Consider the following 25430-nt stretch of genomic DNA (forward strand, 5'->3'; position numbering starts at 1 on the left):
ATAGAAGCGGCCACAGAAGAACACACATAGCGAATGGACACAGAGAGCAGACAAGGCGGGGGGGAGGGGGGGATAAAAAAAAATCTTAAGGAAAAAAAGCCAATGTCAAAAAATAGTCAATCTAGTTTTAAAATATGATTAAAATGTATATCTCGAGAACTTTTGCTCTAAATGAGATTTTTACAATGGATTTATTTTATTAAAAATTTTTCTGCTTTCTGCAAAAAATAATGAACAAAAACTGCATGTAAGCAATACAGGAAAAAATGAAATGTTTAAAGGCTGCATTTTTTTTTCATACAAAATAAAAATGAAATTCATCCATTAGTAATCACATGTATTATTAATAATTTAGATTATCTAGTTTATTATTTGGATACTTCTTAATATCTAAATATCTAGTTCATTTATTGGATACTTCTTAATATCTGGTCATATGTGAGAAATAGAAAATATTGTGTTGATTACTTATCTCTTAAAATTTTATAGCACTCTAGAATTTGCTTAGCTTATTTACTTATATTGTACTCATTTAGACAAAGGTATTTGTATTACTTCTGAAACCATACTCAGATGTATAAAGAACTTATTCAGAGAATATTAGGAAGAGAGTTAGAGCTAGATATTTTGTTCTATGCAAAAGGACTTTTGTGCTAACATGCACCAAGAACAGAAAGTCCAAGGATAAAATTTTGGTTATGTGATTCCTTTCTAAGGCTGTAGGCTCTTCTCTCTCATAAATCAGACAGGCCAGGGTAAACTGCGCAATAAAAGAAGTAGCATTGCTGACAATTTTCTTAAATACTAGGGAATTGCTGTTCAGAGTCCACTGGACATGCTATATGTTGCTCAGGTGGTTTCTGGGACCGAGGGTCCCTCTACAAGATTGGTCTCCAGACTCTTCTGGAAAAGGCCCCAAGGCAATTCTGATTTTTACAGTGGGTGTCTTTGAAACATATTGTTTGTGCTTAGTAAACCTGGTCACTCATGGATGATTGATTTTGGACAATAAAATGTTGGTTTCCTTTAATTTTTTTCAGTTGTACCTTGAAGGTGTGAGTTTCCTAAAGTTAGGTTACTCGGGTCTCGATTTTTTAAGTGGTCAGTGTTTCACCATATATATACCTTTGCATGTACTGAGATTAAATATAGCAATAGGATGATTCATTTCAGTGGTGCAGTCAGAACAGGTTCATTCAGAAAGTCTATGTTGAAATTTTGGTCTTTTAACTTCCTGCAATGTGATCTTGAAGAATTTGACAAACCACTCCAAGTCTTGGTTCTCTCCCACCCACTAAGAAAATGGAATAATAACCCAAAACTAGAGTTATTGCAATTAAACAAGGAGATTATCTGATATAATACTAGAAAGATGGATTTTAAAATTTTTATATACACATATATTTACTAAAGAAAAACCTGTAAGAACAGAAAGAGAAGTAAAAACAAAACAAAACAAACCAACCCCCAAAAATCAGCTGAACAAAGAAGGAAATTCAGCTACCCAGATATGAGGTAGAAGAACAATGATTTGTTTATGCTCAGTATTCAATATATATTTGTCATTTGAAATATCTGCCTGCCCTTATGATGCTTTGGAATTGAACAACAAATATCCCAAGAATCTGGAATATTTTTGGTGTCTGTCTTATTATTTTTAGCCATGTCATGAGTACTTTGAGTCCTGAGAAGTGTTTTCATGCCTTCAGTAGGAAAGCAGATTTGAACAATGCATTTGCTTAAATGACAAGAAAAATATTTATAAAATATCTAGTCAATAGCTGTATGATGACTATCACACCCTTCTCATATGCATCTGTATACATAAACAAATACATAAGGTCAAGGAAAAAATACTAATTATATATATATAATAGTACACACCCAGTAATATGGGAGTTTAACTCAATTTTCAAACCAAATATGTGAACTGAAATCAATTTTATATTGAAAGTGCTTGCTCCTCAAAACACTTCTTAGCATTAGTAGTTTCTCTGGGAGCAAAAACTGTCTATATTTGAATTTAGTTATTTAAGCATTTATTTCAGGCCAATGCATTATAATTTGTAAATTCTGACAAGGTATTTTATTGACATCGGTAAAGTGCTAAAATAACTAGTTCATGGTACTTGAAATGAAAATTATTGTGCAGAGTATGCTGATTATTGGTTATTAGTACATAGAAAAAGAATGGCAAAGCAAGTTGCTAAGGAAATTAAGGGTTTACTTTCTCCGTGATATGTTTATAATCTCACTGACTTTTCTGTATGTATGCTTCAATGTTCTGATATTGACTTGAAGAATAGTTTATCTGATTATTTTAATAATGATGGTGTCTCTAGCAATGGTTTATAAATACAGATAATAAACCTACCACTGCCATTGTGCTGTGAACCATTAAAACACAACTGAATTCTTAGCATTCTACTTGATTGGATTTTCCATAAACATTATTGAAAGGGGCTTTCAAAAGTTTCCATTGGAAAAAAAAATGGTGACTTTTCCCCAGGTTCTAGCAAACTATGTAAAAATAGAACCCATTTTATGGAAAAAAAGAAATCCCACAGCACTTCTTTTTAATAACTGTTCAGCTACAAAATTTTATTGGTTTCCTTTTATGTTCCCTAGAGGATGTAATGCACAAAAGCATTGCCACGGAACATATAAAATTACAAATGAAATTTTTTGTAAAAAGTAGAATGTCTTCTAGACTGGTGTCAGTATTTATTTCATTCATAAACCAAAACTGCAGTATAATATATTCATTGTCAGCAAGTTCATGTGTGTTAAATTGCCATCCAATGTTATTGACTGATATAAGACAGATATTGAAAAGACAATTTAAATTTACTCTTCCAAACATAAACTGTTCCACAAAAGCACTGTAAAAACTCCTTCAAGAATTTGGGTTGTGCTTGACATTTACGGTTAACTACATAGTTTGGTCGTGTCATAATCCATTGTGTTTGGCAATTTGGCATTAAAAGCCTGCAGAGCAGATTGGATCCTCACCACCTCACTGGTAGACAGCTTGAGTCTATGACGAAGCAAGCAAGAGAAAAGATCTAGACGACGCTGACCAGGCGGGGAGAGTTTATTTACACGGTCTCTTATCTCTAGTAGTTGCAAAAGAGCTGAATCCTGGGATCCCTGAGTATAGGGGTAGTCCAGCTGCAAAATCAGGTCCCGAATTGCTTCAGGGTCAAAGTGCATGCTATAGCCAAACACTTGAATGTTATTGATCTTCATATAGCCCAGGTTCCGGGAAGGATCAATAAATTCCAGAGGTTCATAGTAAATGCTCTCATTGCCATTGGGACCATTTGACTTGATGCGGCTCCTCAAGTAGATGTGCACTGTCTCAAAAAACGTCTTCCATTTGTTCCCCAGAGTCAGCGTCCAGTTATAACATTGCAAGGGAAGGTCCAACTTAGTCCGCTCCCAGTCTGGAAAGCTGTTTTCATTCACAGGCATAAACCAACTCTCAGAGTGGCTGCCTCCAAAGGGGTTGACATAAATAGCTAATACTGGCTCCAAAGTGCTGTTTTTAGTTAAGCAAATCTGTAAAGAGAGACCCAAGATCATATGGACCAGACTGGACTTGTACTTGTTACTCTTCAAGGTGAGAAGCATTCGTTTACGCCAAGAGGGGTCAAACCAGCTATTGAGGCGCATGTCATTGCTGATAAAAATGGCATGGACTTCTATTCGTCTGTCCGTTTTCTGCAACAGGTATTTCATCTCTAGGTCTTGCAGGTCAGTCTCAAAGCCAATATAGTGATCTGTGGACTCAGCAACTTCGGGTTTGCAGAGCCCCTGGCTCAGCATGTAGCCAATGTTGCAGGTGCCGCAGCGGGTGCGGTTGTCCGCTGCGCAGGTCAGGCAGGCGGAGGCGTCGCCCACTGTGCAGGGCAGGAACGCGGTGCACACCACCTGGTCGTTCGGACACGTGCACGAGTGCGTCTCTTCTGAAAAGCTGCCCAGAAGGCCGTTCTCATTGCAGTAGAGAAAAGACTGAATGCGAGTGAGCCAGTAGGTTGAGGTTCTAGAAACACAAAACAAAAAACAAAACTATATAAATACAAAGACTTTATGTTTGCATGTCTTTTAATAAAGTAATAATCTTGAGTTCAAAAAGCTTCACTATCATTTCTTCTGGTCATCTCCGGTCAGTTCTTTAACAGAGATAAAAGATTCAAGTAGCTCATAATGGGGGGGAGGGGGAGGGTATCTATTTTCTTTCATGGGTGTAAATTAGATATAGATATACTTGATTGAAACTGGAATACAGCTTTTCTGAACATATACTACCTTCAAAAGAGATTGCATGCTACTTCATTAGCCTACTTAGAAAGTGACTGTGAATTATAATTGGGCCAGTTATTATTTTGAAATGATTACCAACAAAAAAATAAGTGATTTTATCGTAAAATATCTAGAGTAGAATTACAGTATATAAGTGATGATTTTTCATTCATTCTTAGGTTCACGAATAAATAGTGTAGCAAGAAGTCTGAAGAGAAAGTAAAGAAAACTTAAAAATAAACAATAAATTGTCAATTTATTTAATTTAAATGGTTTTCTCAACACTTGAAGAACAAGTATCCAGTGAGAGGGAAAAACATTTAAAACATGTTTGATTTTGTTTTTATAGACTGTTCAAGAAGATAGTTAAAAATTTCTCAAAACTAACTACAATTCATTCAATAGGGGTTAAGTGTTTTAGTTTAATTTTATTGTTTGATTTGGGTCATTAACATTTTTCTTATTTATACATGGAAATCAAGCTAATCATGATGATGATTTAAGATCTGCTATTCCTATTTTCCCACATTATTCAAACTATTGGTGTCGTTAAATCTGAATTAATAAAATGAAGGGAAAGTGCATGGCTTTGTAATTCGCTAATTTTTTCAAACTGTTTTCACATACTAGATGTATAATCATGGAAAATTTTGTTTAGTCTCTGTGACCATTAGTTTTCTCATTTAGCAAAGGGATTGGTAACATCTTCTGTATTAGGTTTTTGTGAGAAATTAGACTCAAACTTTGTGCATTTAGAATATTTCATAGTGTATGTTTTGTAGCAGACACTAAACAATTATAGCAATTTTTTATTTTCTTATGCCTTTCTGATGTTCATTATTTAGTAAATATGAGATTTTCTGCAAAATGAATACATTGTACTCAATCTTTTAGATTTAATACACTACTGCCATTAAAAAATATCACCTAACAAGGAATGCTGGGAAAACATGGGTATTAAATCTGTTAAGATATTCAGAGAAATATTTGAGCTATTTATATTACATGCTTATTTTGGCCCCTGCCTATCCTCCCCATTGCAGCATAGCACTATTTTGTGTGTGTGGCTTGTAAGTAATCTTTTCCTTTTTTTCCTAAATAAATAGTCCATTGAATCTTTCTCATATCTTCTATTTTTCTTCCTCACATGTCTCTCAAACTTAAAAGTTTATATTATTATGTACTTATTTATACTGTTTTTACCATCAAATATAATACCCTGCTTGCCACACCGCATGCATTTTATTTAAAGACTATTAGAGTACCAGGAGATCACAGGCTTTTAATATTTATTAAATATTGGAAAACAATACACAGGTAAATCAAAGGAATTCTTTCTGAATGTGTATTTTTAAGAAAATTTGAAGCCCTAAACTGATCAGTATAGTTGGAATGACCTACCTCCACGTTGTAGGTAGAACAGTTCTACCGCATACACACTGATACTTGCATAACTACATACACACAATAGTCTTGCTTTTCCAGGTTCCCTAAATAAGATATGCTTTTTATAGACCTCAAAGAAAGGGGAAAGAAAAAACAAACTGAAAGAAAATAGGCTTCTTTATTCCTCCCACTGAGAAACAGACTATGAATCTAGACCTATTAGATTCATTTGTGACCTTCTTAAGATATATTTAAGATAAGTTCTCTGAAACACTCTCTCAGGAATATGCTCAAGGTTTGTGAAATAACAAAGATGTATGGCTCTTTAGCACTTCAAAAGCCACACATCTATATGACTCTCTCTGCTCTTCTTGCTAGGGCTACTTACTCAGTCACCACAGGATATATGTGAAAAAGCTTCCTTTTTCAGGTATGAAATGGCTTAATTATTTTTGTTTTCAGTCACAGAATATAGAAATTAATATTACTGATTTTCCCACTTTATTCAACTGACATATCTATCCCATTTATTTCTCTTTCTTATTTAATTCTTTTTTCTTTTCACCCTCTCTTTCCTTTTTTCTTCCTTTCTACCTTCCTCTAATCCTATTTATGTGTATTTGATATATAAAATATAAAATATATACACTCTCTAGATTGGAAATTATATGTTCTTCCCTGAAATGAAAGCATAAATTCTCTGAGCCAACCCATCTCTCACTGTAAGCTCTAATCACGTTTCCAAACCATAAGGACAAAACAAAAAATGAAATTATTGGACCTAAGGCTAAAGGCAGAGCTCACAAAACTAGGATTAAAAAAGCAATGGATTTTCCAGGTTTCAGTCCATTCCAATCCTTTCACATCCCTGCGGATACATTACTGAAGGAGTATGTTTTGGCTTCTTGGGTTTCTACTTGTTGTGTATAAATATTGATAACTAGGCACACTGTAAAGGCTGTTCTACCCTAGGATGGAAGAGTAGCATGTGGATCTTCTTACTTGCTGCTTCTTGTCCTTTGGTTGCCAAAGGTTAACAATTAATGAATAATTATCATTACTAAATCATTACATAGATGACTTTATAGTATAAAATAGCTGAAGATTAACACCTGAAATTACTGAAACTGGCTAGACATAGCCTAGACCTGCTACTGTAATGGTTATTTTAAACAGGTCTCACCCCTCTTTATGGTTACTTTAGACTCACCTCACCTTTGGGTGTGCTTGCTATTATGATGGTAATTCTAGATCATTCCATCTTTGCTTGTGGTTATTCCAAAACTAGGATTACCCTTGTGTATGCTTATTATTGTGATGGTAACAACTCCCCCCTGTTTAATATCCATATAAAATTCCTCTGACTTTTGTTTTGTATTCCTATCCCAGATCCTTTGACTCACCCTGGTTTGTTATTCCCCACTCCCATTCCGTCCAACCCCGTAGTGTTTATTAATGAAGAAAACCTGCACTAGCTTTTCCTCAATTATTCAAAAACATCCTGATTGTCATAAAATATTAGAATTTTTGTACCTCCAGGAGGCAGTTGTGGGGGTCACAAGGCCACTGACCTCCTTTGCTTGTACAAACAAACAAACAAAAATATCTTTCTCTCTTTGAAACCCTGGTGTCCCAGGAATTGGTCTTTATAGAGCATCAGGAAGAAAAGAACCTGCAGTATCACCTTCTCTTCTACTACCTACTGTTTGATTATTTTACTGTTTTTCACAAGTAGGGAATAGTGGTTAAAGAAAAAAGAGATTCAATAATCCACCTTTTCTTTCTTTTTTTAAGACTTGGTGAAAACAGCAGTCAAAAATAGAGACTAGAGCACATTTCAGGATTGTGTAATGGAATTTTTGTTCACCTAGATGATCACAACAGTGTTCTTTCTAACAAAGTAAAATTTAGCAATTCTAACTATTTTAATACTTAACATTTTTTGTAGAAAAAGAACCTCAAAAATCAATTAGGTTGTATTATTTTTTTAATTCTATATATCTTCCTATGTTGACATTTAAAAAAAATACCACATATTTTATTCATATATGCTACATTTACTCAGATAAACAATTTAGGTCCTGGTAGGGCTAAGAATATAGGATGCGATGATGAAAAGATGAACTGCAAAACGCATAGGAACATGTTTTTTTCTGCTGGATTCAAGTTTCTGGCATTGTTCCTGCTACCTGTCTAGTAGATCCTCAGTAAATATTTAGTAAAGAAAGGAAGAAATAAGAGGATGGAGGAAAAAGGAAAGAACAGAGGAAAGAAAGTAGAGGGTGACAGACTATTAAAAAGGCAATTAATATATGAGAAAAATATGATATGGAACAATTCAAGATGATAGGAACTCATCTATTAACAAGAGAGCTTGCCATTTTGAAAATAATTTCTAAGAATTCTCTTAGGGAATAGTATTAGAAAAAGGAAAATGTTTAGAATTTATTTTTGAAGTCATTTATTTGAAAAAAAGTCATTAGTCAAAAAGCCTGTAGTGTTATTATCTTTGAGAAATCTTGATACATACTAATTTTATAAAATGTTTGTCTCAGCCATCTCATCTCTGCTAAGCCTGTAATTCTCTCTTTGTTTTCAATATATGCTCTTTTCTACCTGATACATATTATAGTAAATTAAAAAAAAAAACACTTGATGAGGAATCATTAGACTTCATTTCTGGGACAGGCTGTACTCCATAAGCTGGGACAAGAAATGTTACTTCTCTGCCTTCAGCAGAAGCTTTGAAATTCAAACATTTGTTCTAATTTTGTCTCTGCATAACTCTGGCAAATGTATACAGCTTCCTAACCCTCAATTTGTTCATCTGTGACTTTAATTGCTCTCTGTCATCGCGATGAAATGATAAAATACCCAAATCCCACCTGTCACAAAGTCTCAAGTAGAATAACTGCCCCTAATTAAACAACATGAATGAAATGTATGTCTAAAATTTGACTGTTACTAAAAATATCTATCAAGGTATCGTCTTGTCTCTAGTCTTAAGTGCTGTTAGGTATGTGATAGGTGAACCAGATTCCCAGTCCCCACACCCGGCACTCTACAGGAGTTTTTAGAAGTAGGGCCCAGAAATCTTAGGAAAAAATACGCAGTCCTAGAAGACTGTTGTGTATACTGAGGTTTCAAGGTCTTTATGAATGTAAATGAATAACCAAAAAAAAAAAAAAAGGCTATTAACAGCTTCTTGAATGTCAGCTAAAGAGCAGCACAAAAGAGTATGTATAGGTAGGGAAACTTTGACACTTATTTGGGGAAAGCTGGGTCAGCAGATGACTTTAAGTTAGTATGCATACAAGAGCCTCTGTGGCCACTCTGTGCACTAAAATATGTAAGTGCTACATTACAAAATTTTGGCATACACATACTCAAGAAGAATATAACTCTAAAGTCCACTTTATACATGCAATGTACTATATTCACCACATAGTAAGTATCTCATATGTCATAGACCAGCCACTTTATAGCAGATATTTTCAATATAACAGAGCAGCTTGCTGGGTAACCTTATTTTAAAATTTGAAAAAAATGAAGGTCAGAAGTTTTAACGATTTCCTCATTTGCATGTCTATCAAGGATCAGAATGAAGACTTAAGGCTCAGATGAGTAAATATAAAATTTATTTTTATTAAATGTGTCTTGAAAATTTTTGATCTATAAGATAACAAAAAGTGCTGACAAATGACTCCAGGAAAAATATATGTACATTTATTGCCATCACAGGAAAATATCAAAGATAAAATAATTTTTAATTACAATATACTTTTTTTATTTTAAAGAAACCTTAGATTACATAAATGTTACATAAAAAATATAGGGGATTACCATGCTTCCCACTCCTTTCCCCTCTCACACTCTTCCACTTCAACAACATCCTTCATTAGTGTGGTTTGTTACAATTGATGAACACATACAAAGGCATTGCCACTAACCATGGATTATAGTTTACATTCTGTTCCACACAATTTTGTTCAATATATAAAGGTCTGTATTGCAATGTCAATGGAAGATTGTCATTGCAAAGTCATACAGGACAATTCCAATATCTTGAAAAGGCCCCCATATTATACCTATTTTTTGCTCTCCCACCCCTCAGAGCCTCTGGTGGTCACTGCCTTTATATCAATGATATAAATTATTCCATTATTTGAATAGCAATAGGGCTATAGTAGAATAATAGTATGTCTACTTTAGTCCATTGTTCATTCCCCAATCCTGAGGATTCTTGGATGGTGGTGCCCACTCTGCATCTAATTGAGAGGGGGCTTAAGATCCCATGGGGCATATGGATGGGACTATCATGCTTGCAGGCTACTGAGATCCACAGGGTGTATGGTCATGGCAGATAGATTTGGAGTTCTGTGCCATGTCAGAAGGCCCTACTTTGGAATTTCTGCTCCTGACTGTGATGGAGCTGGACTCAGATGTGACCTTTCTAGACATGCCTCTTCTGTCACTTTTACTGAACCTGTGGTTGGTGCTAGGGATGGTGCATACTCAGGGGACTTGAATCTCTGGACTGCCCATGTGCCAGCTGGCCTCTGAGCCTCAGCAAAGTTGCAAGTTCTACTCTCTCGTTCATTGGACTTACCCAGGTCAGCTAACAGGGAGGTGAAGATGGTCAATCACCACACCAAGGAATCAAGAGTGCCTACAACTGCAAGCAGAGGAATTGCATCCATCATCCATGTGGAATCTAAGCCCCCTCTTGATATAGGGGTGGAATGGACATCACCATCCCAGGGTCCACAGAGTGGAGGAATAGAATAAAATATGGATTAGAGTGGACTTACTTATATTCTACTATAAAGCTATTGTGACTAGTAATAGAAGAAATTGCAGTATTGAGGTGGAAAAAGTGACCACATTAGTTGCTGAGGGCAGGGAGAGGGAAGAAGAGATGTGATGTGGGGCATTTTTGGGATTTTGAGTTGTCCTAAATGATATTGCAGAGTCAGATACTGGACTTAATATATCCTGCCATAACCCACTGAATGTACTGGGGGAGAGTGTGAACTACAGGGTAAACTATTATCTATGTGGTGCAGCAGTGCTCCAAAATGTGTTCACCAAGCGCAACGAGTGTGCTACAGCGATGAGGGAGGTTGTTGGTGTTGGAAGGGGGGGGGGTTATACGGGAACCTCTTATGGTTTTTAATGTAACATTTTGTGTGTGTGATGTATATATCTTCAGAAAAAAATACAATTTACAAAAATGATGGGGTGGCAGGTGGGGAGTGGGTTATATGGGAACCTCATGTTTTTTTAATGTTTTTTAATGTAATATTCTTTGTGTTCTATTAACTTTAATTTTAAAAAGTGGAAAAAAATATTGCAAAGCAAAAAACATAAATAAATAAATAAAAATAAATAAGTGAAAAAAACCCTAAAACAAATAGAAGGTACAGAAAAGCCATATAATTATGATATACTTTTAAGACTCTTGAGAGACAGTACACTTTGTTGGATTAAGACTGTTTTCTTGGGAACCAAACTCTCAAGTTTGAATTCTGCTTTTACTACTTACTAGGCAAGTTACTTAGATTCTCTTTGCTTTTTTTCTATTATCTATGTGAAATGGGAATAAAATAGTTTTGTAGGACTGTGTAAAAATTAAAGTACTACTCTAAGTAATGCACTTAAAAGAGTGCCTGGTCATAGAATAGCCAGGTAATAATTGTAAATTCTTTTTCCTATTATTTTCACTGTTAATATTATTATTATATTTTAAAGAAAATATTATAGGCAATTTCTTTTATCACAATTGCTTTTTTTATCTTTAGAAAATGAAAATTTTAATGTCCTCTTTAATAATTCATGCATTACATGCATAAAATTTCAGTTATCTTTGCATTTTATCTTTATCAGAATAGGTATAGTTACCGATTAAGACTGCAATTAAAAGTGCATGCATGACCTCTTTACGATAGTTTTGAAACCCTCAAAACTCAGTGATAAAAATAGTGCCCAGGGAAATGGACTTGGCCCAGTGGTTAGGGCGCCCATCTACCACAAGGGAGGTCGGCGGTTCAAACCCCAGGCCTCCTTGACCCGTGTGGAGATGGCCCATGTGCAGTGCTGATGTGCGCAAGGAGTGCCCTGCCACTCAGGAGTGTCCCTCGCGTAGGAGAGCCCCAAGCGCAAGGAGTGTGCCCTGTAAGGAGAGCCACCCAGTGCTAAAGAAAGTGTAGCCTGCTTAAGAATGGCGCCGCACACACGGAGAGCCGACACAAAAAGATGACGCAACAAAAAGAAACATAGATTCCCATGCTGCTGACAACAACAGAAGCAGACAAAGAAGATGTGCAAATAGACACAGAGAACAGACAACCGGGGAGGTGGTGGGGGAAAATAAATAAATAAATAAATAAATCTTTAAAAACAAATAGTGCTCAAATTCAAGCATATATTCCAGAGGGGTAACAGTTTGAACTGAGGTATCAGAACATACATTGAAATGAAAACAATTACCTCCTCTAACAGTTAAATCCTTTCTGGGCACTAATATTTCAAAGGTCCCTTATTCCAACTTTCTAATCCTTTATTGCTCTCCAGATCTGTGCAATGGCCATCCAAATTCTAAAACTTAAATAATATTATTTCTGTTCCTTTAAAAATTACATGTTCTTCTTTAGTGTAGGCCATTTCATTCCAGTTTTCATAGGTATATTCTTCTCAGACACTAATACTTAAAATGAATATAAATATGGGATGAAGCATTTAAGCAATCACAAGCTGATTATTTGCTCAGTCAGAGAGAGATAATAACAAATGACATTGTCACTCTTTCTCTTCCAGCTTTGCTCACTCTGGCCATGTAAGACTTGGCAGTGATCCTTGGGGCTCATGCTGGCACTCTTGACACACAGTCATTTCACTCTTGGAACTATTGTGTGCAAGTTTCCTTTGTTGAGAGTTTTCCAAAGAAACAGATAGAATATAGACACAGAAATTTAAGTATAGATTCAGGTATAGATATCACACATATATTCATTTTAATTTGTGGACCTGAATTCAAGTATCTATTCATAATTTTGGCTTGCAGGAAGACAATGAAAAAAATAAGTGAGGCATTTCAAGATTTAGTTTATATCTTAAAGATAATATTAGCTAATGGTAACATTCATTGAGGTTTTACCATATGTACAGTACTTTTCCAAGCTTTATTTCATTTAATTCTCACAGCTCTCACAACTTTCTGAAGTAGGGATACTTATTACCCCAATTAATAGATAATGTAATGAGTTGTAAAAAATTTAAATAGGATAAGCCAATCTGTCTGATAATCTTATAGTTGAGATTGGGAAGGGAGCAGACAAACCTAGACTGATGTAGGAGGCCCGGGAAGAAACAAGCCTTTATTCCAGAAGAGAGAGGAGTACCATATCACTTACTTAAGCATGAAGCCTCAAGAGTCTGGGCCCATTCTGTTCAAGAAGAAAAGAAGAGCAGGAGGGGAAGGCAGAGACCAACCAGAGATAAGCCGCCATCTTGCTTTAAAATGTGACAACTGACTGTGGTGAGAAAGTACCTCTTACAGTGCCTTGAGTTGGACTTCTTATGGCCTTGTTACTGTGAGTTTTTACCCCAAATAAATGCCCTTTATAAAAGCCAAAAAAAAAAAAAAAAAAAAAAGCTTAAATAGCTTGAACTTGCCCAAGATTAAATAGTAACAAAGCTGAAAGTATAGCCCATGACTTATTACTCCAGAATCACAGCTTCTTATTATTATGAATATATATAGTCTAAATAATTTGCTAATTTATTTAGTTGAGTGCTGTATGCAGAGATAGCTGCTATGTCCTAGAGAACCAATGAAACTTTTTCCACATCTATGCAGCATATGATACTATAGTTAAAGAAAAATCAATTGATATGTCCTTCTAATTATGAAATAGGAAAGGAAACATTAATATTCAGATTGTGGTACATGAGTCACACAAACAAAATCATAATTATTCTACTGTAAATAAAGAGAACACTAACAAATAATAAAAATATTTTCCCAATTAGAGTCCACATTTAATTTTCCTCCAAAGATTACCATAAATTAAAAGGTTGTGCCAATTAAATCATATTAGCTAATAAGATGAAAAGACTTAAAAAATGTCTATTAGGTGCAAATTAAGGGTGTTGAGTGGTCAGTGTACTTGAGGAATATGAACACAAATGTTATTTTACAAATATCAGTAATTAGTCTTCTACACACTTTCATATCATCTTTGTTTTCATCCACTTAATCATTATTATTAAATCATCTCTAATTCTTATTACAATAAATGTGCTGCAAGGGAGAAGATGAATCTGTTTACTTCACTGTGTTATTATCAACAAACACAGAAGTCAGTTTACACTGCTAATACTTAAATTTCTTTATCATAACCTTCTAAAGCTTTCTTTTTCATAAAATCCTTGCATTATATATCTAAATTTGAAAATCTAAACAATGTAATTTAGAATTTTTTAAAGCAAAATGTTATTTTCAGAGAGTCCATTTTATTTCACCCTATGCAGATTTGTTCATTTCTGATCCTAATACGTCAGACTAAATATAACATTTGATGAGTGTAATGAGATTAATGAATAAGCCAGATAGGGAGCTGGGAAAGAAAATTTAGGCCTTAATCAGAAATGTCCTTGACTTTAAGGTTTTTGTGTTGTTTTAATTTAATGTGGCTTTCTTGATATCCAGGGAGTGCTAACATTAAACAAAATGGACTGATTTTCATAATATCTGTTTATTTTTTTAAACTATTTCTCACAGCTAATTTCCCTTCAAGTTAGAAAAAATAGATATAATATTCTTGTTGAACATTGAAAACTTGCAAACAAATGAAACTACCACTTAAATAATTTATTCTAATTTTAATGTGCTTTTAAAAATGACATTATAAATATTTCAAGCCTTAATTTTCAATTAAATAAACAAAATATCATTTGCTGAAATCAGATCACATGACCATTAAAATACTTATTGTTTGAATTGTCTACAATATTTTTATATTTGTGTGACATGTGTCCCTCCAAAATGTTTGCCTCTGAACTAATTGTCTTCTCTTTTTATACAAATATCATTGCTCTCTTCAATGATTGATAGCTCAACTACTTTGCCTGAACTATTGCAATGATCTTATTTCTGGAGGCCCTGTGCCTGCTTTTTCCCTCATTTTATTTACCTTTTATACTGCCAAGCTAATCTTTTTAATATTGATTCATTCCTAATTCCATGACACCCCAATATTGTTCTTATAAAATTTAAATTATTCTGCCTAACTTTTGAAGCCCTTTATAATCTGAACATGTCTATTTTTAAGTACTTTATAAAATATTTTCTTCATTTTAGGGAGTCTATATCCATTACTTCTCTCATCATACTCAGTTTCAGCTTTCACTGAATTCTTTTGTTCAGAATTGAATGCCCTTTCTCTTCTATCTTTAAGGCTCAAATTGAGTTATTCACTTAATGGTCTTCTCACACACTTCCACTTATAATGATTTAGTTTTTCATATGAATTATTTATTATCTATATTATTTTATTTGTAACTTAGCCATGTATACCCACATATTAATGTGTAATGGATTCTTATTTCAACTAAAATATACAGCTATTAAATACAATAAAGTGGCCTCCTAAATTAGGTATTGCTGGAAGAAACCCCTTTTATAAAAGTATTTTCCAGAAGACAAAAACAATGGGCTTGCAGGTACTTTCTGAGAAAATGGAACAATGGAATGCATTGTACAGTATCGCAAGTACTAAAAACCAGTTTCAGTCCCGTAGATGGCTTATCAAATTGGACAGGTACACAATAGTAATCAAGAGTATCTGCTCTCCACTCTGTAAGACCATCTCCACCCCATGAAAAATGGAAAGTTGACGTCAGACCCTTTCTCATTCATGTCTTCAATTGCCCTATGTGAGCTTACACTTGCCATTCCCTTGGCCATTTCCTTATCACTTTCAGTATGGCATTGCCTGATTTGTGAATTGTTTGTTGCCCAAATAGACAACGTCTTTAAAATGATTAAATTTATCCTTGAAAGAATCTGGTGTCAGAAGCAGGATCCAAGGTCCTTAACAGAATCTGGTGTCAGAAGCAGGATCCAAAGGAGCCTCCTGTAGCCGCCAAGACCAACAAGCAGCCTGGCTAAGGTAACCATGGAGCCATTATTGTGCATACTGCTTTCCTGATGCATGTAAAGGCAAGTCCCTCTTGGACCTAAGCTGCATGAACTCGTGCTAAGTTCTCCAAATTTCTTTGGACACATTAAAACTATACTGGGTTCAGATGAACCAGGAAGGTGGTGACAGAATAAGGAGCTCCTGGAGTCAGCTCCAGCTATAGGATAGTTAGTAAACACCCAGAGCTCTCTAGAGCTAGCTGAAGCACCTGTTTGGGGGCTCTGGACCATAGCAGCATCCTGCAACATTCTTGAAGGAATGCAAGGAGAAGACTGCCCATCTACAGAGAAGACTCATGAGTAGAGTGCTCCATGTCATGGAGGCTGGTGCCCATCCTCCAGTGGAGGCACAAGCCACCTAGAGAGCTGTTCTGTGGCTGGAGGTAAAAGCTCCACTTCCCAAAAATGGGGGAAGAAGAGATGGTTGGGCACCAATTTCAGCTACTGATGAGTAAATTCAGTAGGCTAAAGTATAATCCTTAGAACAGCTGAAGTTTGAGCCTGTCCAAGTCAGAAAGAGGCTGGTAGCCACCATCTTAACTCTGCACCTGGCACAGGGAAGTGGGGGAGACTAAAAATCTCAGTGCTGGTGGGGACCAGCTTCTTTCCATCCAGATCAGATTGCTACTCCAACTTAGACCCCAGCCCCACCTCCAGTAGGGAGGAAGCTGCAGGGACCTGTGCCAGCCTCTCTGGGAAATTACCAGCCAAGTGCCAGAGGTCAATGATGGCAGCATGAACTGCCCCAGGAGCTATTCTGTGGCTGGTATTGGAAGCTCCCTTTCCCAAAAACAGGGGAGGAGGAGACAGTTGGCTGGTGATTTTGGCTACTGACTGGTAGACTCAGCTGGTTAAGCTATAACCCCGAGAATAGCTGGGGTGTGAATCTGCCCAAGTTGGAAAGAGGCTGGCAACTGCCATTTTGACTCTGCCCCTAGTCTGAGGGGAAGCGGTCCTGACTAAAAATCTCAGTGATGGGAGGAACCAGTTTCTTTTACCCAGATTGAACTGCAGCCCTAGACTAGGCTTTGGTCCTGCCTCTGGCAGGCAGGAGGCTGGCTGGCTCTACACCAGCCTATCCAGGTAACTGTAGGTAACCTTGGCTGGCTCAGATTGAAAATCAGAAGTCTACCAGGGCAACTGCCCTTGTGGACCCACACTGCATAGATTGCTGCCCACACCTGCAGGTCCATCCCTGCCCCAGGTAGGGGAGAAAGGGTCAGGAAGATTCATCAGTCTCTCTGGGCAACTACAGTCTAGGCCCGGAAAACTTGGATTACTCCACACAGCTGTGACTGTCCCTAATCCTGGCAAAGGAGAAAGCTGGAGGAAGCATCATTAGTCCCTGGTGCAATGACGGCAGCTTGAGCTTCCACAGCTTATAGCACCAACTACATGCTTGGCTCCAACTGCACAACCAGCAAGAGAGAATGGGAAGGAAGCCCTAAACTAAAGAGAAAAATTGCACCCAGAATAAATACTCTAGTAAGCCAGATGCCAAGACACCAACAAAAAATTACAATCCACACCATGAAACAGGAAGCTATGACCCAGTTAAAGAAACAAGATAAGCCTCCAGATGACATAAAGGACTTAAGACAACTAATCATACATGTTCAAACACCCCTAAATAAATTCAAGGAGATGGCTAAAGAGATTAAGGATATTAAAAAGATGCTGGATGGTCACAAAGAAGAATTTGAAAGCATGCATAGAAAAATAGCAGATCTTATGGGAAAAAATGTGCAAAAAAGAAATTTAAAAAAACATTGAAATCATATAATAGCAGATTTGAGGAAGCAGAAGAAAGGATTGGTGAGTTTGAATAAATGTCCTCTGAAAGTGAACATACAGAAGAATGGTTGAAGAAAAGAATGGAAAAAATTGAACAAGGTCTCAGGGAACTAAATGACAGCAAAAGGTGTTGAAACATACATGTCATGGGTGTCCCAGGAGAAGAGAAGGAAAAAGGGTCAAAAGGAATATTTAAAGAAATGATAGAAAACTTTCCAACCCTATTGAAGGATATAGATATCCATGTCTAAGAAGCACAATGTACTCCCATATGAAAAAATCCAAATAGATCAACTCTGAGACACATATTCATCAAAATGTCAAAAGCCAAAGACAGAGAATTGTAAGACCTGCAAGAGAAAGGAAATTAATAATATATAAGGGATAACCAAGAAGATTAAGTGCTCATTTCTCATCAGAAACCATGGAGGCAAGAAGACAGTGCCTCCATGTTATATTTAAGGTACTACAAGAGAAAAGCTTCCAGCCAAGAATCTTATATCCAGCAAGACTGTCTTTCAAAAATGAGGGCAAGATTAGAATATTCAGATAAACAGAAACTGAGAGAATGTCTAAGAAAGAGACCAGATTTTCAGGAAATACTAAAGGGTGTGCTAGAGCCTGAAAAGAAAAGACAGGAGAGAGAGGCCTGAAAGAGAGTCTAGAAATGAAGATTATATCAATAAAAGTAACTAAAAGTGTCAAAAGAGTTGTGAAAATAAAATATGACAGATAAAACTCAAATAATCAGGAATAAACTTCACCAATGATGTAAAGTACTTGTATTCAGAAAACTGCAACTCAATGTTAAAAGAAATCAATAAATGCCTAAATAACTGGAAGAATATTCTATGCTCAAAGATTAGAAGACTAATTATCATTAAGATGTCAATTCTGCTCAAACTGATATATATATTTATTGCAATCCTGATACAAATTCCACCAGCATTTAAGAAAAAATTGAAAACACGATCATCAAATTTATTTGGAAGGGTAAGGGATCTTGAAGCTAGAAACATAAACAGGAAAAGTGAACCCTCATCTCCAGACTTTAAATTATATTACCTAGCTGTAGTGGTAAAAACAGCATGGTACTGACCTAAAGACAGACACAATAGACCAATGGAACCAAATTTATGGTTCAGAAACAGACTGCCACATGTATGGTCAAGTGATTTCTGGCTAGCCTGTCAAACCCACACAACTCAGGTAGAACAATCCATTCAACAAATGGTGCTGAAAGGACTGGATATCCATAGCCAAAAGAAGGAAAGAGGACACCTACCTCACACCTTATCCAAAAATTAACTCAAAATGGATCAAAAACCTAAAAATAAAGTGAAGTACCATAAAACTTCTAGGAGAAACTGTAGGAAAATATCTTTTAAGTCCTGGTGGTAGGTGTTGGATTGTTAAAGAAGATAAGAGAAAGACTGAGTGGACTACTGATGTTTAATGTATGTAGAAGTTTTAATTAGTTTTACCGTAAAAGTGTGGAAATGTATAGAGTGGATGGTAACACACAGTAAAAGCTAGTTTATAAATGGGGATGTGACTGAAAATGGTAGTCTAGGTATGTAAATGCCAATTGACTGAATGCTAGAGAATAATCTAGGAACTGAATAGCATGTTAAAAACAAGAGGTGGGTGAGAATTGTGGTTGATGGTACAGATGCAAAAGTGTCCTCTGTGATCTAGAGCTAATGTATATCACTATTGCAGGGTGTTGGGAATGTGGAGAAGCATGGGAAAAATACAGCTGGAGTGACCTATGAATTGTAGTTAGTAGTAATAATATAATATTCTTGCATCTATGTGAAAGATGTACTGTGTTGAGAATGAGGCAGTGTGGGAAATGTGAGCCAAATGTATACTATGGACATGGTAACAATCATATGATATTATCTTATCTGTAGCAAATGTTCCACTACAGTGTGGTGTGTTGATGGAGGGGTGTTGTTTGGGATTTCTGCATATGCGCATGATTGCTTTATAAGTTTAAACTTCTGTCATAAAAGTACATTTAAAAAATAATAATAGGGTGGGTTGGGGGAAAAACACACCTAATGTAAGAAAAGGACTATGATTTGTAGTAAGATTTTGACAATATTCTTTCATAATTTGTAAAAACATCTCACTACAACGCAAGGTGTTGGTGGAGGGCTGATGTATGGGATCCCTGTATGATGTTATATATGTTTGCTTTGTAAGTTCACAAATTCTACAATACACTTAATTGTTTATGTATGTTCATACATAAATGATATAAAGATAATAATAATAGGGTTGGCTGGGGGAAAATATTTTCGTTAGTAGTAATATTTTGACAATGCTCTTTAATCATTAGTTAAAAAGGTTTAACAACAATGCAAGTTATTTGTGGTAGGGTGAGTTATGAGAGTCCTGTATGATGTTATATATGTTTGTTCTATAAGTTCACAATAATTCTTATACGTTTATTATTTATGTATGTTTATATATGAGTGATACACTTCAACAAATTAATTAAAAATTTTTTTTTTACTGGGTCCAGATGAGGTCTCAGGTAAGACACTCACTATTTAGAAGTGAAAGAAAAATGGGTGGCCCATAATAAAAATAGCTTGGAGAAACATGGTCACGATGAGGAGTTTTAGTTTAGGCAAGGCTATTCATTTGAGAGGTGCCCTAAAAAAGAGAGGATCTTTTTTTACCCCAAAATCTGTATATTGAGTCATCAAAAAGAAATAGTGAACCAGCATAACCTCATTAACAGACTCCTTTAAAAAGATAACAAAAAAAAAAAAACAACTTAAGAAATGAGAAGCTGAGACACCCAAGAACTGTAAACAAACTAACTTGATTCCAACTGTGCTTCAGTACCTTCTCTTCACACTCCTTTACCTAATTATTCTAGATCTACTAACCTTCTTTCTTCTCACCTACCTCTTTAACTTCAGAGATGAAGAAGAAAAGGTAATAAGACAAGTGCCCTTTAAGGTTAGACCCTCTACAGACTGGAATTTTGACTACAGCCACCTTTAACCTGTGGTCAAAGATGGAACTCAGAGGTATTATTATTAAAAGAATTTAGAATTCTTTCGAGTGCATATGAGGCAGGGTTAGTTGATCTATATAAGCTTGTACACATTTTGGTCTGAAACTCAGCTGCTAAGTCCTATAAGGCAAAAGTTGACTGGACTGGCCTAGAAAGAGACCAATGTACAGTATCCTTAGTAAACCTTCAGGCCAAATAGGTCCAAGAAATAGGCAAAACTTCTATAAGATTATCCAACAGGACAAAAAAAGTCTCCTCTACAAATATCAATGGAAAAACTTTGACCATAGTATTAAGCAATTAACCCCAATTTGTCCCATCTACCGAAATCAAAAATTCTGATAAAAATATTAACATGGGGTGAGGACAGAAAGCCAGCTCTTTTATTTAAATGACCAAATTTTATATTTCTGTGTTTTCTGTGTTTTTATGTCTGACTCATAGCTGAAAAACTTTAACTTGAAGCTATAAGCTCTCTATGTCCGTGTCCTTGATATATTTTCCTACCTCTGATGTTTTTACAAATTAGCTTACAAAAATCCTTAAAAGAACATTATTACAATTGACTTAAGAATGAATAAGCACTTATATGTAAATTAAATACCCTTAAAATTCCAGAAATTTAGGAAACTGAATACCTAATACTTCAAATGTGAAAAGAGAATTCATAGAACAAAACTGAAATGTTTTAAAAATTCAGGTTCACATGATTTCGGTAAATATTTAGCAAATAAGACTAGTATAATATTGTTAATTAAATAAAAACAGCTATGTCTTCTGAATTATTAATGTTAATTATAATATAAACATACAATTTTATTCTACTCGGATACATTCAACCAAAATTTATACAGGCTTACTGATCACCTAAATTAACATTATAATTTACTAGATGTTTAAAATGACAAAAAATACATAAAATTTTGTGTTTAATCAAATTCAGTTATTATTTTTGACAAACTTCATTTCAAGAATAATTGTGTTTTGTAGGATGCCAGTTTGAAGACAGTTTTCAAGACTTTTTTGTAACTTCACTATGTAAGGCATGCAGGATGTGTTTTTATAAATGAAAAAGAAAGTGATTTTTTCCTAAAGTACAATTACTGGTTGTTGTAGAATGAGAAAAAAGAATGTATAGGGAAAAATCTCAATGGATACAGAAAATTGTAGGTTTGTGGAAAAAGAATTTTATTTGTGATGGTCAAGTTTGCCTAAGATTTAATAGTTTTCTAAGATTTTTAAAAGATTTGTCAGACAGTAACTTCAGGCAAATCTAGAATTTAGCTTTCTCTCTGTTAAATGAAAATGTTTTCTTGGATTATTGGTTGTTCATAATAAAAGGGTATAAAAACTTTTTTGTAGGCATCTGAGTTATCTGCCTAGAAGACAAAGATTTTAGAATAATTTCCCATGCTTTATTTTGAACTTATTATCCTTTATTGTTTTTAGACAAGTCTTCTCAATTTTGAAATAATTGCATTTGTTGTTGTTTATTTGTTTTTTACAATCATATTAACTCCTCTATTAACTTTTAAAATCTTTATTTTTACTTTGGTTGATTAGGGAGTCAAATATTTTTCATAGTGACCCATGATCCTATTTAACAAAATGTTCAAACTTGACAACCTTTAACATTTCACCTTCCCCAAATCAAACTCTAAATTAATCTTCTTAAACTCAAACTGTCCTTTGGATTTTCCAGACGGCCCTTGAAAAATCACAAAGGATTTGTTTTTTACCTTGTAAAAAGAGGTGCTAGAAATAAGTTTATTTGATATGGTATGAGTGGCATGGGAAGTATCAAATAACAAAGGATTTTCTAATCTATTGATTTAATTAGTATGGGTAAAATATTAATATTTTAATATTTCAGAAATAATGTGAAGTTCTTAGAGATTTATCAATGTCCTTACTGTACATGAGATGTCCTAGTACTAATCTGCCTGATATTAGATAACATTAGATTGTTATGGCCATAATTTCAGTTATTCTTAAAAGTAATTACAGGCAACAGAAACAATCAAATTCCCTTCTCAATGGCATTATTTTTATAGTGAATTCTCATCTGCAATTTGACTTTTGTAAAAAAAAATGTAATAAGTTAACCATAGGCATTTAGATCTTTTTCATTTACAGAAAGTTTTTATTCTGAAGCTTCCCTGAAAAACATTTGCAATCTGATACAAGATGAATTGCTTCATCTTTAACAAAAAGGACGGTCTCAGAGACCCACAGAAAGGATTATGCCAGGTACTCTGGGACATAGGATTCTGATGGTATTTCTTAAATAACTTTGAGACCATATCATTGGAATGAGTCAGGAGCCTAGAATTCTAATGGAGAAGCTGATGGGTTGATGAGACTGTTAACACAAAACCCAGTAGAACAAGAAATAACTACCCAGGAATGAATAAAATCATATATCATATTTATAAGTTTTGTTTAGATTATTGCTGGTATTTGAATATTCTGTTTTCTAGATACAAGAGATCGCTTACTCTTTTCCCATAAACTATCTATAATTCATAAAACTTTATATTTTTCTACATGCCTGATCCCTCCAGAATTTGGAAAGTATTATTGAATACTTTCATTTTTGTGACAAGATAATTATTTGCATAGGTTCAATAAGAATCTGTCCTCCTTATTAACAGGACTTGATTGGAGACACTAACTATATAATCAAAGCTTTGACTATTATGTCATGTTTGAGAATGATGCTCATTTAATTGGGCATGACCAGAGACTGTTAAGGAAATACGGTTGACTTTATGCAGCCAACTCTTTCTAAATGCTCTTGAGAAAGCAGTCTGGTACATGGCTCTGGGGTTTCCAGCCTTAAAAGTACCTAAGGAATGTCACTTTCTGGAAGGCATAGGAATGATACTTTAGGGATTGCAAGAAAGAAGAATTCACCCAAATCTAGGTACAGCAAGTGAAAACTGCAGTGAAATATTTGCTCGGTTTCCTAGCTTTAGGAGTCTTTTGCAATTCCAGTCTGGGGTTCTTTATGAAAACTTCCAAAAAAACAAACTTAAAAAGCCCTAAGTGGTAAATTGCCATTCCTCCTGCACCTATGTATATCATCAGGTCAAATCTAATGAAACCAGCCTTACTTTATGATTAAACATAATCTTTTTTGGGGTTATCTTTAATCAAAAAGAGGGTAACTGTAGAGAGAAATTTTGGTTTTTGAAGAAAACGTTAACATACTCCTGTAGGTTACCAGATTCTGCTCCTTTTCATTGTCTGAACTAATTTGCATCCAATTTGTAAATTGCAGATACCTGCCTGGTTTTGTTAACTACCTGCAAATTGGACTGGTGTGTTCTCGCATGTATTGTCCACCTTAAATGCCAGTCACATAACTAATTGGGATCTTTTATACACTGGGCCTCAAAAGAATTGTAGCACCTCCATTCACTTCACCTAATATAACATAAGATTTCACTGCTTCATTTGTACCATCTACCTTCCCTAACAACCTATGACCTGGAGAGAGCAGTTATGTATATGTCTAAGGTTATGAAACATAACTTTAATACCACACTCAATGTTCTCAGGTCCCTCAGGCTGAAGTACACAGCTTAGCATTAGTGATCTTGCAAAACAGATGGACTCTAGATATCCTGACTGGCCATGAACAATATTTACCTTTATGTTATTAAGTTTTGCATATTGATAAATAGCCCATTTTAAAGGACCAAGTTAAGGGGTTTCATCATATCAGCCAGGTTCAAACTTTTCAATGATTAGACATATTTCCTGACCTAGTTTCTTGGTTTAGTGGAATATGGTGAAAACTAGCACACTTTGAATTTATACTTTTAATGATGATTATCAGTCTATACATTTTATTTCTTGTTGTATAAATTGTATTTCAAGGGTCTGTTCAAATTCCTTGTAACTCTTAAGAGAGATAGTTGCTATTAGGATAGATATATCAAAAGAAAAATGAGATAGAAATGAGACTGACTTTAGTGGACCAGGACTAAAAACAAAAACAAAAACAAAAATAAAAATAAAAATGATACCCTGACTCAGAGAGAGGGCTATACACATAATCTACTCAATTGAACAAGTACTCTCACTTAGTAATTGAACAGCTACCCAATTAACTTCACTGCAATCAAGAAAAAAGAAAGAAAGAAAGAAAAAAGTAACAGGATGCCTGACAGATCCTACTGGACTGCCTCACAAGAAAAGAAATCAGTGGTGGTAACCAGTGCATTTTGGTCTAGTTCCTAATGAGGTTATTGGAAAAATTACTGAAAGCAGGGATTGTTAATAAAATAGAATGACAACATACACCGGGCATTGATGAGAGAGTGCTCTTTCAGAGAAAGGATTTCTAGAAGACAAAACAATTAACCTGGTGAGTGGCTATAGCTCAAGTGGATGAGCACCTGTTTCCCATGTACTAGATCCTGGGTTCAATCCCCAGTACCTCTGAAAAACAAACAAACAAAAACCCAATTGACCCACAGGGGATTTCTGAGCCAGTCAAATAGTGGAATGCACCCTACTCAATTGGAAATAAGCAAAACCTGGTGATAACTCAGTTTGAATACAGTCAACAGAATTTATCAGAAGTGTACCATACTCAGCAACACGTATCTGTTCCCCATTTTGTAAGACTGCTATGTAAAATGGAAACAACATCAGACAATTAGAATGTTTCCTCACTTGCTTCCACATTTGCCCTAT

General features: G+C 35.1%; 1 protein-coding gene across 3 annotated transcripts in view; it reads right to left on the reverse strand.

The window, feature by feature from the left end:
* Positions 1-2573: 2573 nt before the first annotated feature.
* Positions 2574-25430, reverse strand: part of BRINP3 (BMP/retinoic acid inducible neural specific 3) — a 534695-nt gene continuing 511838 nt past the window's right edge. For all 3 annotated transcript variants that reach the window (XM_023585227.2, XM_071207621.1, XM_071207620.1), the window contains one exon: positions 2574-4045. In XM_023585227.2, coding sequence (XP_023440995.1) covers positions 2929-4045 — 1117 coding nt within the window. In that variant the 3' untranslated portion in view covers positions 2574-2928. The remainder of the gene's footprint in view (positions 4046-25430) is intronic.

The sequence above is a fragment of the Dasypus novemcinctus genome, chromosome 13 (genome assembly GCF_030445035.2).
Source record: "Dasypus novemcinctus isolate mDasNov1 chromosome 13, mDasNov1.1.hap2, whole genome shotgun sequence".
NCBI lineage: Eukaryota > Metazoa > Chordata > Mammalia > Cingulata > Dasypodidae > Dasypus > Dasypus novemcinctus.